This window comes from Antechinus flavipes, chromosome 2 (assembly GCF_016432865.1).
Source record: "Antechinus flavipes isolate AdamAnt ecotype Samford, QLD, Australia chromosome 2, AdamAnt_v2, whole genome shotgun sequence".
NCBI lineage: Eukaryota > Metazoa > Chordata > Mammalia > Dasyuromorphia > Dasyuridae > Antechinus > Antechinus flavipes.
The window spans coordinates 192,221,218-192,238,316 of record NC_067399.1 but is presented as its reverse complement, the minus strand read 5'-3'; the positions used below and the strand labels follow the sequence as shown (position 1 = coordinate 192,238,316).

At 32.5% G+C, this 17,099-nt stretch overlaps 1 protein-coding gene across 1 annotated transcript in view; it reads left to right on the top strand.

The window, feature by feature from the left end:
* PXDN (peroxidasin) overlaps positions 1-17,099 on the top strand; it is a 143,360-nt gene that overhangs the window by 103,314 nt on the left and 22,947 nt on the right. The window contains 6 exon segments of the mRNA XM_051976044.1: positions 1,416-1,532; positions 2,725-2,883; positions 4,882-4,994; positions 8,850-9,006; positions 13,502-13,610; positions 14,237-14,394. Of these exon segments, the coding sequence (XP_051832004.1) occupies positions 1,416-1,532; positions 2,725-2,883; positions 4,882-4,994; positions 8,850-9,006; positions 13,502-13,610; positions 14,237-14,394 (813 nt within the window).

Genomic DNA, 17,099 nt, shown 5'->3' with positions numbered 1-17,099 from the left:
GAAGCCTTTGCCTCCTTCAAAGTATGACTTTAGTGTTACCTCCTACGTGAGGCCTTTCCTAGCCTCCTTCCTCACCCAGTTGTTATTGTTCTGTAGTGGTTGAAAATTTTTTGAGCATTTTTCAACTTTACTAATTTGTATTAGTAGGATATTAACTCCTTGAAGGCAAGGGACATTTTTTTGTTTTTGTCTTTATGTCCTGACAACCTAGCATGATGTGTTGCCCAGAGTAGATGGTTACTAAAGGTAGGTTGAATTGAACTAGGACACCAAGTAAAGACTTCAGTGCAGGAGTATCATTTGAGACTTGGTAGGACAGAGGTTATAATTAGAATGTGCCAGTGGCAGAATATACAACTCAGATAAAAGAAGTGACAAACAAATTATATATATGAAAATTACCTGGAGATAGTAAGTAATGGAATATGTAGATCAGTAGACAAAGAAGTACAAATGATATTGTGATGAAAATTTATTATATTCAGCATAATTGAAAGGAAGAAATAAAGGAGAAGTTTGATAAGCAGATGATAAACCTAACATAGAAACATGATAGAGATGGCAGACTTCATTTGTTGGATCTTTCTTTGATAAAAGTTAAATCGATAATTACTTCTTGACTTATTTTAATGATGATTTCATCTTCCTTAGAGGTGAAAGAAGCAACATAAATAGCTAATATTCTATTTTTTTATTTTCATCATTAAGGAAGACTGCTATGCACAAATTAACATGATAGAAACTGATTGGAGAAAACACATTTAAATAAATATATTGGGAAAACTTTAATTTCCAGTATCTGTCAAGAAGTGATATATCTATTAGAATAATACTTCCTAATAATTAGAGCTATACAGAAATAGAACTGAGCTATTTCTAGTGATTATGGATTCTACTCTACTGGTAGAAGAATGGATGAAGCATAGAATAGTTTATTTTGACCAAAGTGGGGAATTGTAAGAGATAAAATTAGAAAGGTAAAATAGTGCCAAAAGATTGGGAACAGCCTTGATTGCCACACAAAAGAATTCACATTTACTCAATTGAATAAGAAAACTTTAAATACCTACCATGTGCCTGGTAATTTATTTGGTATTACAGATACAAAGACAAAAATAAAACTCTTAGAGAAAATGTTGTATAAAGTAAATATTTGCTTCCAGGTGTTCTGATACAAGAATCCTGCATTTTCCATGCTATATGTTACACTTACCCTTCCAATAGGAAAGTGGTCTAAATAAACTCAAGGAAATCATCAGAAAATTCATTTTTAAAAAAGATAATATACAGAATATAGAAGGAAGTGTTCTTCATATACTTTCTGTTTTTAAATTAGGGTAATTTATATCTGTACTATAACACTTTGAAATTATTTTTTTCCTCTTTGACTTTATTAATTTATTTTTTTCCTGCAGCTGTGCCCCATTTCACTGTTACTCCTCAAGACAGAGTGGTTATTGAGGGTCACACAGTTGATTTCCAGTGTGAAGCACAGGGCTATCCACAGCCAGTTATTGCCTGGACTAAAGGAGGTAATATTTCTAATATTGTGCTTCTCTTTTTTCTTCTCTCTTACCCCCAAAACACTTTCAAAGCTACAAAAACTATAATTTTCTGTTATTCATATAGGTGTCTAGGGTAAACTGCCCCATTTTTTTTCCTGTCTGTCTAGGACTTACTGGGTAGAACCTCGATGAGCTGGGCCTTCTCAAAATTGACCCTCTGATCCTGAGACATGATTTATTCTTTGTGGATTCCTAAAATTACCACATATGCAATGCTTTCATTGCTAGGAATATCATTACCTCAAATGCTGAGAAAATCTGGCTTCATTGAGGGGATACTGGATTGGCCAATTCTGAATTTATAATTTATAATCTCTTTCCCCAACTAGACCCTCTACAGTGGGCCATCTGGATTAAGTTATAAGTTGCCAAATGACATAAGACAAGCAAGAGGTATTTTGGGACAGTCATGTAGGAGGTTGGGTGGAACTGGGAGGAGAGTTGTATATAAAAGGGGGAAAATAGCTTATAATCTATGTAAGTCTAAACTTTCTTGTACTGTTTTTAATATTGATGCTCATATATTACAAATATTTATATTGTACTATGTTTAACATGTTTGTTTCTTTCATATTTTGTTAGCTAATTATGTTATTTTATAATTTTGATTGCCCATAAAATGATATATGTAGCTTAGACATCAGAGAAATGAATTTTGGTCCCAGAGTACCTTCTCTGATCACACTGGTTTTGGTATTTCCTGGTGAAGAATCCCCTCTACAAAAGCAGATTAGCACTTGTTCTTCAAATCACAGCCTTGAGGACAAAGACACCTTAGGGCACTAAAAGATAAAGCAACTTGTTTAAAATTATATACCCACTATATTGGGGTGTGCTGGTATAATGGTTAATGTTGATCTGCATTATTAACATTACCTCCATTGCTATCTTAAGTCTAGCCAATAAACTATAAGTCAAACCATGATTTTCAGTGTTTTCAAATTTCAAATATAATTGTTCGTATTGAAAATTTAACAGATACTCCTCTAGAGGATGTTTGAGCTAGCTCCAGCAAATCACCTTCCTCCCCATCAGTATGTATCAGAGGTAGATTTTAAAACCAGTTTCCTCTTTTCTAGCTAGTTCTCTATTACACTACATTGCTTCTCTGTTTAGCCTTACAATTCTAAGGAAACAACATACTGATAATTTTTTTCAGGGAGTCAACTTTCAGTAGACAGAAGACATCTAGTTCTTTCATCAGGAACTTTGAGGATTTCAAGAGTCGCCCTTCATGACCAAGGACAGTATGAATGTCAAGCTGTCAATATCATAGGCTCTCAGAGGGTGACTGTACATTTGACAGTGCAGCCTAGAGGTAAAATCTAATTGGGAATGGGGTGTGGAGGGGGAATGGTTGACATTTATCTTAGATCAAATATATTTATTCAAGTTTACTGACTTTAATTTACTGTTCCTTATTAGGAATTACATATTTCACTTTTTAAATTTGGATTCATAAAGCTTGCATTTAAGTCATATCATTACTCATTAACTCTGGCTTTAAATTTCAGAAAAGTTTGTAAGCATATGGGGACTTTTAGTTCTATTAAAGCAGCATAATAACATTTACAGAACTGACATTCTTGTCTAATGACTGAGTAGTAAGGAATCATTTATAAACTGGGGAAATTGCTCTTCTTTGATAAATGAGATCCTTTATACTGTAACTTATTTAACATGTAAAGGACTGCTTGCCATCTGGGGAGGGGGTGGAGGAAGGGAGGGAAAAAATCGGAACAGAAGTGAGTGCAAGGGATAATGCTGTAAAAATTACCCTGGCATGGTTCTATCAATAAAAAGTTATTTAAAAAAAAAGATAAATGAGATCCTTATTTAATTAAAAAAATCTGTTTTCAATAAGAAGGCTTTATTTACTTTCATGATATTTAAATATCCCGCCAAACTTCACTCCTAAGGTAGCTCTGTGTTAATGCAGCATTTTAATAGAATCTGCTTCATTTTATTTCTTAGTTCCCTGGCCATTTGGTTCTATTTTTCCACTTTTTGATTCTTGCTTTTCAGCCTTTCTAATCAGTTTATATTTCAACGATCACTGATTTCAGGTGTTGCGGTAGGTACTGTTCCCCTAATGGATTGCATTTCCACCATGAGTTGGTAGAGGGGTTGTTGAATTGTTGTGACCAAAACCATTCATGACTAAGTGTCCAATCTTCTGCTTAAACCTCACTCATTTGAATACCCAGCTTTGAATCCAATTGTTTTCTTCTAATGTCCTCTTTAAAACTTCCTGTACCTGTACCATACTTGTACCAAGCTGTTTGAAGTGTAGGAATAGACTACTTCAGAAATAATTCAGTAGAATGGGGGGATGGTACAGAGCTGGAGATTGTAGCATAGTAGGATGCCAAGTGAGAGAATAGAGACCAATATTTGAGGGAGCTGCTAAGGGTGTCCATAAAAATCCCCTATAATCTATTGTCATCCTTTTCAGTCTTATTTTATATTATTTTCCTTTATATACAGTATGTTCTAGCTGACATAGATTACTGTTTTCTGACTTCTCCATTATATATCCCTAAGTTTCTCCTTCCTGTTTGAAATGTATTTCTTTATGTCAGCTCTACTGAATCCTTTTTTCCTTTCAAGGCCATCTCTTTTGTGATGCTACCAATTATTAGTTATTTACACTATTGCTACTTACCCATTCTCTAAATCTCTCCATTGTCCTCCTCATTTTCATATCACCAGCGCCCTATCCTTTACAGTTACCCTGTAATTATATTGTATGTATCTTATTTATACATTTGTATATACATTGTAACTAATGACCCATCATCTCTAGTTAACTTCTAGCTATGTTGCGTGTATCATCTGTATAGATGACATCTCTCCTGTTACACTATAAGCTTGTTGAGAACAGAAAAAAAATTAAATTCTTGTTGAGAAATTGTCATTTTTGCTTTTATAACATCAGTACTTGGCACAGATGATATGCTTAATAATAATAATAAGTGCTTATTGGTTGATCATTTGTAATACATACATATATATACATATATATATTAATATTACAATCTCCATTCTTCCTACTCTCACCCATATTCCCATGGTAAAATGTCATCTTAGACTAGAAACTGTCTTTTATTATTATCTAGCATCTTAGCATAGGCTTTATGCTTGATTTTTTTTATATATGAGTGCTAAAAAATGTATATTGATTAGAATTGAATGATGTTTTGGTTATAGAGAAGGGTTATCATGTTTTCAGTTTCTATTTTGTGATTCCTTGCAATTTGTTATGGGTTTTTATCATCTCTGCACATTGAGTAGTCACATGTCACTTTTCTTCTAGTTACTCCTGTGTTTGCCAGTATTCCAAGGGATATGACAGTGGAAGTTGGCACCAATGTGCAGATTCCTTGCAGTTCTCAAGGAGAGCCTGAGCCAGTAATAACATGGAATAAGGTAAGAATAAGATAATGAAGTAATCTCTGTTGCTGGATTTCTTAAGAAGTGTAATATTTAGATTTGCTTGTTCTATCTCTTATCAGAAAGCAGCAGAGAAGATTCACAAAAGACAGATTTGGGGCTGTGTCCCTAAAATTTTATATTTAATTTTTTTAGTTTTCAAAACTTAAGCTTGGATAATTTTTCAACATTGACCCTTATAAAACCTTGTATTCCAAATTTTCCCTCATTCTCCCTATCCCCTCCCCCAGATAGCAAGTAATCCAATATATGTTAAATATATTAAAATATATGTTAAGTCCAATATATGTATACATATTTATACAATAATCTTGCTGCATAAGAAAAATCAGATCAAAAAGGGAAAAAATGAAAAAGAAAACAAAATGCAAGCAAACAATAACAAAATAAGTGAAAATACATTGTTGTATTCCACACTCAGTTCCCATAGTCCTCTCTTTGGGTGTAGATGACTCTCTTCATCACAAGGTCATTAGAACTGGCCTCAGTCATCTCATTGTTGGAAAGATCATGTCCATCAGATATATCTAATTTTTAAAAATGAAATAACAACAAATGAATAATTAACAGTGTGATAGCCACAATCTAAATGAAAATAGGCAAAGCAGCTAAGAGGAACTGCTATTGCAATTTATATCATTATTTGACTCTGTCCTTTTTGCCAACCAACCTCCTTCTCATGCTTGGTGCCAATATACAATATATTCTATGTATATATTTACATGTACCTTCATGTTTATAATACAATGCATGAGTATATGTTCACACAGCTATACAATGCATATGTATATATTATGTATATCTGTATACATATATCTGTATGTATATATATACATGCATGCATAATCATAGATATATATTTAACATACTTGCAAAACTTCAAATGGATTATTAGTGACTGAGTTAATTATTTACTTTTTTTTTGCAGATACACAAGTCATGTTAATTTCTTATCATATTAAACATAATATGTTTATCATGATTCTGTATTTTCTGCATATTCTACATATAATGCAATATGCCCTTCTGTTTCTTCCTTATTCTACTTGCTATAAGATTTCATTTTTGGACCTAGAATCTTAATAAACATTTATTCAAATTGAACGAATTTGAAAAGAAGGAAAAAAGTAATAAATTGAATAATAGCACTTAAAACTTGTAGGGCTCAAATCCAGTTTTTCTAATTAATCATTCCTGCTTCCCCTCATTCAATTCAATAAACATTAAACACCCACAGAATGCAAAGCACTGCATAGTACTTGGGATACAGACATAAAAAAATTCTTAGTTTTAATATATTAACTTAGATTTAAATATTTTAATATATATTTATATTATTTTACATTTAAATATTTTTAAATATAGAAATTTAGATTTAAACATTTTAAGGTAAACAATAATGGTCAATACAAACAATTAATAAACATTCACAATAATGTAACAAGTTCCTATCTAATCACTTCTTCCATTTGACAAGAAATGACCAAAAGAATGAACAAATATATGAAGTTCTTTCCTCTTCTAGATCTTTTCAAACCAACTGCCCTTCTTTGCCAAGTTTTCTCAACCCTTTTGTTTTATAGATAAGGAAACTAAATTCTAGAAAAGTTAAATGATTTGTCCAAGTTTGAGTCAGAGCTAGAATTATGTGTCCTGACTCTCAGCACATTTTATTGTCTACATGATGAAAATATGTGAAGTCTCTTAAGAGGATGAACATTGCAAAAGCCCCAAAGTGATGTTTGCTTTGGAAAAGTGTTTTCCATACCTACAACATTTATAGAATTAGGGAATTCCCTATTCATAAGAGTTGTATTTGGTCAAGAGTAAGTGGAAAAACCCCTGTGAGTTTTTTAGAGTAGAACTTCTTTTTGATTTATGATGGACCTCTCTGGCATTCTTGTGAATATTGTAAATTCCTGAGGGAAATGGGGGGAAATTTCCCTGCATTTATAATCGAAGGAAATATTAAATTTCAATTAGAGATTAGAGAAAATAGAAATTTATTTTTCTGATCCACCCTTAAAGAACCTCTGAAATCTATTGAGGTATTCAATGACTTGCTTAAAGGATAATTTAAGTTAATAGAAGTTTGGATAGGGAAAAAAAGTAAAGGGAAAAGTGCCTATTATGTGCTGGCACTATAAAACAAAAGAGTTGAGAAAACTTGTCAAAGAAGGGCAATTCGAACAGATCTAGAAGAGGAAGGAACTAAATATTATTTGTATACTTGTTCATTCTTTTGGTTATTTCTTGTTGAATGGAGGGGATGGTTAGATAAGAGCTTTTTACATTATTTTGAATGTTTATTGATTATTTTTGTTGACCCTTATTGTTTACCTTAATATTTAAATGTTTCTATATTTAAAAATATTCAAATATAAAATAATATATTGCTGTTTTGCAAATAATATCTTATTTCGTTCTCTCAACAACCCAGGGAAATAGATGCTCTTATTATCCCTATTTTCAATTAAGGATACTGAGGCAAACAAAGGTTAATTTATTTTGGTCAGGATCACATAGCTTAGTAATTGAGATAAATTTGAATTCATATCTTCCTGACTTCCAACATATCACCACTATATCACCTGACTACCTTTTTTTATAGGGAAGTAGGAGAGAGTCATTCTCTCTTTTTTCCTTTTCTTTTGCAAATACTCCCAGTGAAAATGCAAAATTCTTGGCTAGAAGTACCTCATGCTCAGGTGTGGGGGGAGGAGTGTTGGGATATTTTTGTTTTTTAATTCTTACTTTGTATTTCAAATAAAGGTAGGCCTACAATATAGGTAGGTTGGGGAATATATGTGATGGATGCAAGACCCCTTTTCCCAAATTAAGGTACAAAGAGAAAGCATTTATTTAGTCCCTGCAGAGAGAGGCCCAGCACACCCAGGAGGCATCCTATCTCCTATCATGTGCTCGACCTGATCAGCAGTAAGTAGAACACCTGGTTAGATAGGAAAAGACCCAAGCCGCCTTCTTCTTCTTCTTCTTCTTCTTCTTCTTCTTCTTCTTGTTCTTCTTCTTGTTCTTCTTCTTCTTCTTCTTCTTCTTCTTCTTCTTCTTCTTCTTCTTCTTCTTCTTCTTCTTCTTCTGCTGCTGCTGCTGCTGCTGCTGCTGCTGCTGCTGCTGCTGCTGCTGCTGCTGCTGCTTCTTTTTTTTGTTGCTGAGGCAATTGAGATTAAGTGACTTGCCCAAGATCACACAAGACCTAAGCCTTTTCATTGGATAGTGTCGGCTTCCTGTGGGTCATATCACTTTCTGCAACTTCATTAACTTCCTGCATCCCAGGGTTGACAAGACCTCATCTTCTGGCTCTGGAAATAGGGATCATGCGACTTGGTCGCAAACTGAGAAAACTTCATCCAATTAGTCCCATTCAGGAGTAAAAAAGGACTTTTATGATATTACTTTATGTTTTAAGTCTGGTTTGAAAGGCCATTTGCATTTTAGAGGGTTCTCTTTAATGCCCTCAGTTTGAAAACTTTGTTAAGATTGACATAGCTAAGAATATGACTCGACATATACTATACTTTTTAAGTGTTTTTTTTTTCACTTTCAGTTTTTTTTTTTTTTTTTTTTTAGTGAATTGTTATTGTTTCCATCTCCTTGAGATATTAAGTTGATAGATGTTGGAATACTACTTACTCCTAATGTTTAGTGTTGAGTGAAATAGATCAAATTCTTTCTAAAGCTCAATTTTGTGCTGGGCTAAAGGCACTTCTCTATAAATTCCAACCTGCAGAATCATTTAAGAGAAAAGCAAGTGAAAATAAATCTGAATCTTCCCCTAACTCCCAAACAACTGATTGTTCAATTTTGTTCTAGGATGGAGTACAGGTAACTGAAAGTGGCAAATTTCATATTAATTCTGAGGGATTTCTCACCATAAATGACGTTGGACCAGCTGATGAAGGTCGCTATGAATGTGTTGCTCGAAACACTATTGGATATTCCTCAGTTAGTATGGTCCTAAGTGTTAATGGTAAGTTTTAGTCATGCTAATAAGAATTATTTCTTATAATTTGTACAAATATTAAAACCCTACAATGTAAAAACCAGATTGCTCATTTGGAAATATTTGAATTGTAGAATTGTAGAGAAGAAGGGGATGCTATAGGTTAGATAGACAGAATTCCTTATTTTATAAATGTGGAAACTAAGGCATGTGAGATGTCTAACTTAAAGACACATAGCTAAGCCAATACATAAATTCCCAATTTGGTGTTTTTCTCACTACACCAGACCATCTTTAATTCAGCTTGATCAATTCTTTTCATAAGACTTATCTCTATAATGAATGTAATTATTGCTTCTGAGATATACTGACAGGTTAAACAAGGGTAAGTCACTCAATCTCTTAAATTCTTCAGGCAGCTCTCTAAAATTATGAAATATAGATGTGTTCTTGATGTGCATTGATGAAAGGAATATCCATTTCCCTTGTTTCTCATACCAATTAAATCATTGGTTTAAATCCACCTTTTTTTCTCCTCAGTAAAATTACTCTCAAAATAATATTGACTTTTTAAATTGAGGAATGCGGGATCTATTCAGGAAATATCTGTAATTTATATTGTTTTAAGCGCGCGCGCGCACACACACACACACACACACACACAAAATCTGATTGATTAAAATAAGCTTTCTCCCCCGAAGAAAATACTTCAGTTGCAAAACAAAGTAAATCATCTATTATTAATTGCCAACATAAGTTGAGATTGCATAATAAAGGAGACATGGATCAACTTGAATCATATAATAAGATTTTAATTAGCTAGTATGTGTACCACAACTGCATTAGGGACTATGGAAAATGGGTAAAGCATTTCTTCTTCTCTCAAACAGATTAGTATCTGGTTAGGGAGAGAATACTTCTACTTACATATGGCACAGAAGGAAACAGCAGATTTTTTAGCACTAAGAGTAATGGTACAGATTATAATATTATATAATAGTGAAAAGGGGCACATCAAAGAGGGGTAAAATATACTTAAGGAAGTTTTGCAGAAGGCAGACTTGAACTGGGAAATTTCAGGATGTGTAGTATTTAAGCATATTAAGAAAGACAGGAGGGGGGAAATCATATGAGTTTATGGGAAGAAAAACATTAGGTTTGTTCCAGGAAACTTCTTTGACTAAAGTGAAGGTACTTTTAGGATTGTATTGGGATATGAAATTTGGTAAATGCTGGTTGGATTATAGAGCACTGTGAAAACTAAATTAAAAGTTGAGGTTTATTGTAGTAAATAATATAAAGTCATGAAAGGTTTATTAGCAGATGAGTGATTTGATGAAATTGTTGTTAATTGTGGCAGAATACAGGGTGACTTAAAGGAAGAATAACCTGAAGGCAAGAAGATTAGTTAAGAAACTACTATTTTAAGCCAGGGGCCAGGACTTTGATATTAATGCCTTGATCAGAGCTATGATAGTGATGACGAAAATTGGAGAAGAAGTGACAGATATAAAAGAATTGATAAGACCTGGAGACTGGCTATTATGGTGTTGAAGCAAGTTTAGTGATTTAATTTGTTATTTATTTATTTTAGTGAAAAGAGCCCTGGATTTGGAATAAAATAACATGGATTCTGCTTCTTTCAGAACCACAGAATTTTATAATTTAAATGTTTTATTCCAACCTAAAACTTGAAAGGAATACCAACCAACAGGTTTTCAGCCAGTTTATATTTAAAGATAGTTCAATGAGAGATATCAGTCATTACTTCAGATACAGCTCTTTATATTCTTGTTGTTTTCAATCATGACCCCATTTGGGGTTTTCTTGGTAAAGATATTAGAATGGTTTGCCATTTTCTTCTTTAGATCATTTTACAGAGGAAAAAACTGAAGCAAACAAAGTAACTTGACTTGTCTACATCACACAATTAGTAAGTGTCTGAAGACAGATTTGACCTCAGGAAGATGAGCCTTCTTTTAGCTACTATGCCACCCAACTGTTCTCTTTATATTATTGGATAACCCTAATTGTTAAGAAGGTGTTTTTCACCCCTCCTTTCATCAAGGCTAAATTCTCTTCTTTGAAGCATCTATACCTTCTTTTTGGTTCTTTAAAAATCTAATTCCTTTTCCATGTGTTATAAGAGAGATGTCACTTAATCTGAATCCTCTGTGTTCCTGGTTTCTTTTCTTCTGATGGCAGCTAAGTGGTGCAGTGGATAGAGTACTGCTTCTGGAATAAAGGAAAACTTAAATTTAATTTGGCTTCTGGCACTTGCTAGCTATGTATCTTGGCAAGTAGCTTAAATTCTATTTTCTTTAGTTCCTTCAGCTGCAAAATGGAGACAATAATAATCCTATTTTCTCCAGCTCCCCGGAAGTGATCTGATGAGACATTTGTAAAATGTACAGCACATACTGGTACATAGTAGTCACTAGATAAATTCTTCTATTATTGTTGTTGTTTCATTATCATTATTATTTTCAAAAAACAAAACAAAACAACCCCATTTCCTTCAATTGATCTTAATATAGATTAGCAACTTTGGGAAAATCACTTTATCTCCTTGGGTCCGAGTTTCCTGATCTATAAAATGAAAAATGTTGATAGATAATCTCTAACATCCCTTTGAGCTTTTTTATTCTGTGTCCTTATAATTGGAGGAGAAAAAAATCTCTCCAGGGTCTTGAATTTGAGAAAATGAGGACAGTTCTGGACATGTGCCCTGCCACTGTCTCCCATCCCAAATAGAAGCTTCTAGCCTCTCTTCATTCATCCTACTTAAATCAGGATGATCAACTACCATTTCATAAAAAAGGATGACCATAGTTTTCTTTCTCTTTCTTTATGAGCCTTCCACTTCTTACAGTTTCCAAGTAGTAGTGGCAAGAAAACACTCTGAAGAGGATAAGCAGATTGATTGGAATTAGGAATAAACTCTGATACTTGTATTTGTAGAGTCACCTTTCTGATGTGGTGCTGTGGGTGAATCTAGTATCTCTAAAAAAAACTATGGAAATCATAATATCTGACCTACTTCTATGCTCCTTTAAAGACTAACTTTAAAAAAGTTTTTAAAATCCTTTTTGTTTTTATGTCATTGGCATTTCTTCCCTCCCTCAATCCATTAAACTATTAATCCATTTTAAGAAAAATAATCAGTATTTCAAAGTCTGTGGAGCTCTTTGCATACAATTTGCCTCATATGATCATCATCATAACCCTGTGAAAGGAGAATATTGCCAGCATTATTAGCATCCCAGTTTTACAGATGAGGAAGCTAAGCTCATAAAGGTTAATTGATTTTCTAAATATGAAAGTTGGGACTTGAACCTAGATCTTTTGTAATTCTTAGTTCAACATATGCAAGAACTTTCCCTTATTATATGTTTATATAATAATTATATAACAAAATTACATCTAGCTCAAATAATAATAATAAAAGCAGCTGATATTTACATAGCACTTACGTGTACTAGGCTTATTATTTTGTCATTTGATTCTCATAATCTTTGGAGGTAGGTCCTATTATTATCTTCATTTTACAGATGAGGAAACTGAGGCAAAGAGGTTAAATGACATGCACAGGGTCATACAACTAGTGTGTATGTGTATGTATATATGTGTGTGTGTGTGTGTGTGTATATATATATATATATATATATATATATCTGAAGTCATATTTGAACTTTTCTTTCTGACTTTAGGCCTAGTGTTCCATCTGTTATACCACTGTATGTGTGTAGATATATACATAATATACATGTATACATTTATTTTCATATATATATATATATATATAATATAGTGTGTGTATATATATGTATCTACATATGTGAGTATGTATACACATACTTAATTGTATTTTGTATCCTAAATTATATATACTTTGGGGGCTCAGGGAGGAGGGGGAAATGAAAACTTTTTCTGTAGAGGTCTAAAATCTAAAATAATGTCTGTCTTCAGCCAGCTTGTGGCCACTCAGATTTCTAGACCAGGTATCACTATTGGTAATTCTAAAAAAAATTCAGAATGGTGCCATTAATTCTACTTTTATATCACATTTGTTCTTCTTAGGTCATGGGGGAAGAAATCTACTTGTCTGCTTAGATATGCTAAAATTTAAAGATAAATGCAAAATCCATCTGAGGTTAATTTATGTGATTAATGCTATTCACTCTGTTCTGGGCCATTCACCATAGTTTATTGTTAACTTTTCCCATTACTTTGTCATGAAGCAGTTAAGCAACTCACTGTTTAGACAGCTTAATTTCCCACTCTACCTACAGAATGTTGTCTGGAAAAATGAAAAGCCTTAATTTCCTCACAATACAAAGCAAATATCTTTGAATTCAGTTTGTGATGAGTAACAAACTTTGGTTTTTTAAAAAAAAGAGTCTGAGACAAAAAAAGTGGCCTTCTTTGTAAGTTTCAGTGATGTAGTGTCTAGACATAATTTTATGAGTAACATGTATAGGTATTTTTTCTGGTAATGGGCAACTTCTTGGTACTTTCATAGTTCCTGATGTCAGTCGAAATGGAGATCCTTTTGTAGCCACTTCAATTGTGGAAGCAATAGCAACAGTTGACAGAGCCATCAATTCAACACGGACACATCTGTTTGACAGGTAGGATAGAGATTTTTTTAAAAAAAGAATTGAATCCTCAGCTCCTCTGATTGGGATAATTAAAAAAAAAATCTATACACATCCATACAGAAATTTTATTGATTTTCTGTTTGCTGCTGAAGGACTCGACTGCTTTTTAGTTTTTAAATAGCAAACAGCGTTGACATCTGGCTAATTTTTATGGCTTCCTACTTAACTGGAAAAGTTCGCTTTCCAAATAGGAGCATAGCAGTGATTCACAAATAAAACATCCATCTAATTTGAACTGCTTTGTTACTTTAATGATCTTATAAAATCAAGATATTTCAAAAACATTTAGCATATTTATCACATACTGAGCTCTTTAAATGTTGCATTTTAATCAAGGTTGTGTTTTCTTTTGTATTAATTGCAGATTTTTTTCTTTTTAAAAAATTTTGCTTTCTGCTTTGGGATGAGTGAATAAGGTATAGTACATTCTTTTTCTATAGATTATTCAGCTGTAGAAATAGCAAAAAGCAAATATTTCATTTCTGTATATTGGTGGTTTGTTTCTTTATCTTCTCTTTTTCTTCAACTTTCTTCTAGTTTTATGATCTCATGATTTGTGTTTTCTTCTATTTTTTTTCTCCCTTTTAACTTGTTAGCCGCCCTCGTTCCCCAAATGACTTGTTGGCCTTATTTCGATACCCAAGAGATCCTTATACAGTGGAACAAGCAAGAGCTGGAGAAATATTTGAAAGGACTTTGCAGCTTATACAGGAGCATGTACAGCATGGTTTGATGGTCGACCTGAATGGAACAAGTTAGTAATACTTAAACTATTAAGTATCTGATGTGTGCCAGGTACTGGAATTGCTAAGACAAAAACACCCCAATTCATGCCCTCAAGCACCTTACATTCTATGAAAAGGAAATGATGCAAAGAGTAGAACTACAAAAAAAAAATCTATTTAAGTAATTTTTTGAGAAAACAGCGTGGGAGACAGAGGAAAAAAATTAGTTATTAATTCCAGAATAAAAATTTGTAATTTTTCTCTTTTTCTTCTTCCTCTTCCTCTCCCTCCACCACCATTTTTCTCTTTGTCCTTTTCCCATCTCCTTTTTTTTTCCTGTAGTTATTGTAGAAGAAAGGATCACTTTAGTCTTCAAGTGCTGCATCTTTAGGTTTTTTTATCCATATATCTCCAAAAAACTAATTTTGCTTCTCTTAGCAATTAAAGTAGAAAAACTTTTATAGTTAAAAAAATAATTGAAAATATTGATAGTGACTAGACTTGTGATTTTATTAGCATACAAAATGGGTGGATGAGGAACCTTCCTCTATCAATTCAGGTCAGCACTATCTCTACAAGTTAAGTCTAATAGAATTGTGCACAGTATTGAGAAGTTAGGGTACTGGTTTACATTAGGTAGTATATTTTAGAGATAGGGACTGATACCAGGTGTTCTTGGCTCTAAAGCTTTAATCTATCTATTAATTCCTGCTAGCATCTGCAGTAAGAAAAGAACATTTTAGTTTTAAATAACTTACAGTATTGATAGCTGATTTTTTTGTGAGTCCTTTTTTCATTGCCCATTTTCAAAATTTGGGAAAACTATTTTTAACTCACCATATTTTTTCATTTTAATTTGAGTAACATTCTGACTTTAGTAAGTTATTCTTTAAGAAATGCATCCAGAGATACTCCACACTGAATTATTAGCATATGTTTTGATTTATATTGTAGAATGCTGTAGCTTTTTAGTCATGATTCCTTGTTAAAATGGCCAATTTCTGACTTGATAAGGGTATTGACACTGGCCTCCCCTAAAATTAAATGTATACACAGGAAGGAGAAGCATATATTTGAAAATAGTTCTTGCTCGATATGGAAGTAGAATGTCCTCTTCTCTCTATTCTTTTCCTCTCCTCCCTTCCTGAGGTAGAAAGCAACTTAATATATGTTATACATATATAGTCATTTTCTATAAGAATACTCAAATTGAAAGAAAGAAAGGAAAGAAGTAAGGAAGAAAGGAAGAGAAAAAGTAGCAAGTTTCAGTTTGTATTCAGACTATTAGTTAGAGGTAGGTCTTTTGTCATGAGTCCTTTGAGATTGGCTCGGACCATTATATTGTTGAGAATAGCTTAACTTATTCACAATTCTTTATATTATAGTATTAAGTTATTATGTGCAATGTTCTCCTGGTTCTACTCACTTCACTTAGCATTAGTACATGTAAGTCTTCCCAGGTTTTTTGAAATCATCTTCCTTGTCATTTCTTACAGCACAATAATATTCCATCACAATCACTGCAGCTTTTTTTTAAATCATCCTCAATTGATAGGCATTTCTTTGATTTCTAATTCCTAGCCACCACAAAAAGAGCTACTATAAATATTTATAATAATTTATATATTATATATTATAATATTATTATATTATATTATATTATATATAATGATATAATAAGGACAAATAGGTCCTTATCCTCTTTTTTTTTTTTAAGCTTTCTTTGAACTATAGACCTACCAGTGGTATTGCTGGATCCAAAAGTTTGAATAGATTTACAGTCTTTTGAAATGCCCAGTAGTTTTGAGGACAATACAAGTGAGATAGACTTGAAGGATTCATTCATCGTATTTTAAGCACCTAGTGAATACAAAACTGTGAACCACTTTTTGGGATTTCTGGAATACATTAAGTTTAAGGCTCTATCCCTGCTCTCATGGAACTTTTAGTCTAATAGGAGAAATATAAATATGAAACTGTCATTGAATAATTATAAAAGTTCCTAATTCTCAAATAATTCCCATTCCTATTTTATTCTGAAACATTGCTTAATCTACTATTGAAAGTGTCTTTTAATTTGTTAAATCATATGTCATACCAGTTTTAAACTATGTTTAATTTGTTAAAAATTCTGAACTTGCAATGCAAGCTGATTTTATTTACTCAAATACACTAAATGTGTGTGTGTGTGTGTGTGTGTGTGTGTGTGTGTGTGTGTGTGTGTGTATACTATATATTATATCTACACACTAGGTTAAATCATATCTTTCATAGTAGGACATGAAAAAGTCCTCTGGGTAAGTACTAGGTCATTGTATAATTTCTCTGTATTTGAGATCTTTATTTTAGGAATCTGATATATGGTATCTTGCCTAAGATTTATGACTATAAGATATGGAAATGATGACACTATATTATTAAAGCTACTAAATCTTGACATGAGTCACACAAGAAATTTGATAAGAAGTCTTATTTCATGTTCTATCTATTTTGATGTTCATGATTGAGAATTTCACTGTGGCTTCCTAAAAAGTTAACTGTATTTATATGGAGCAATATTTGAATCCCATCAACTTAAGTATTATAAAATTTAAATTTGAGAAGTATTTAAAGAAAAAAAATTCACTTCTGAGTTTGATTTTTTTAAAAGGAAAACTAGATTCACATAATATAATATTTTTTTCTCAAGTGATTCACCAGTTAGTAATTATTCTTCTACATTTCTTTCCTACTT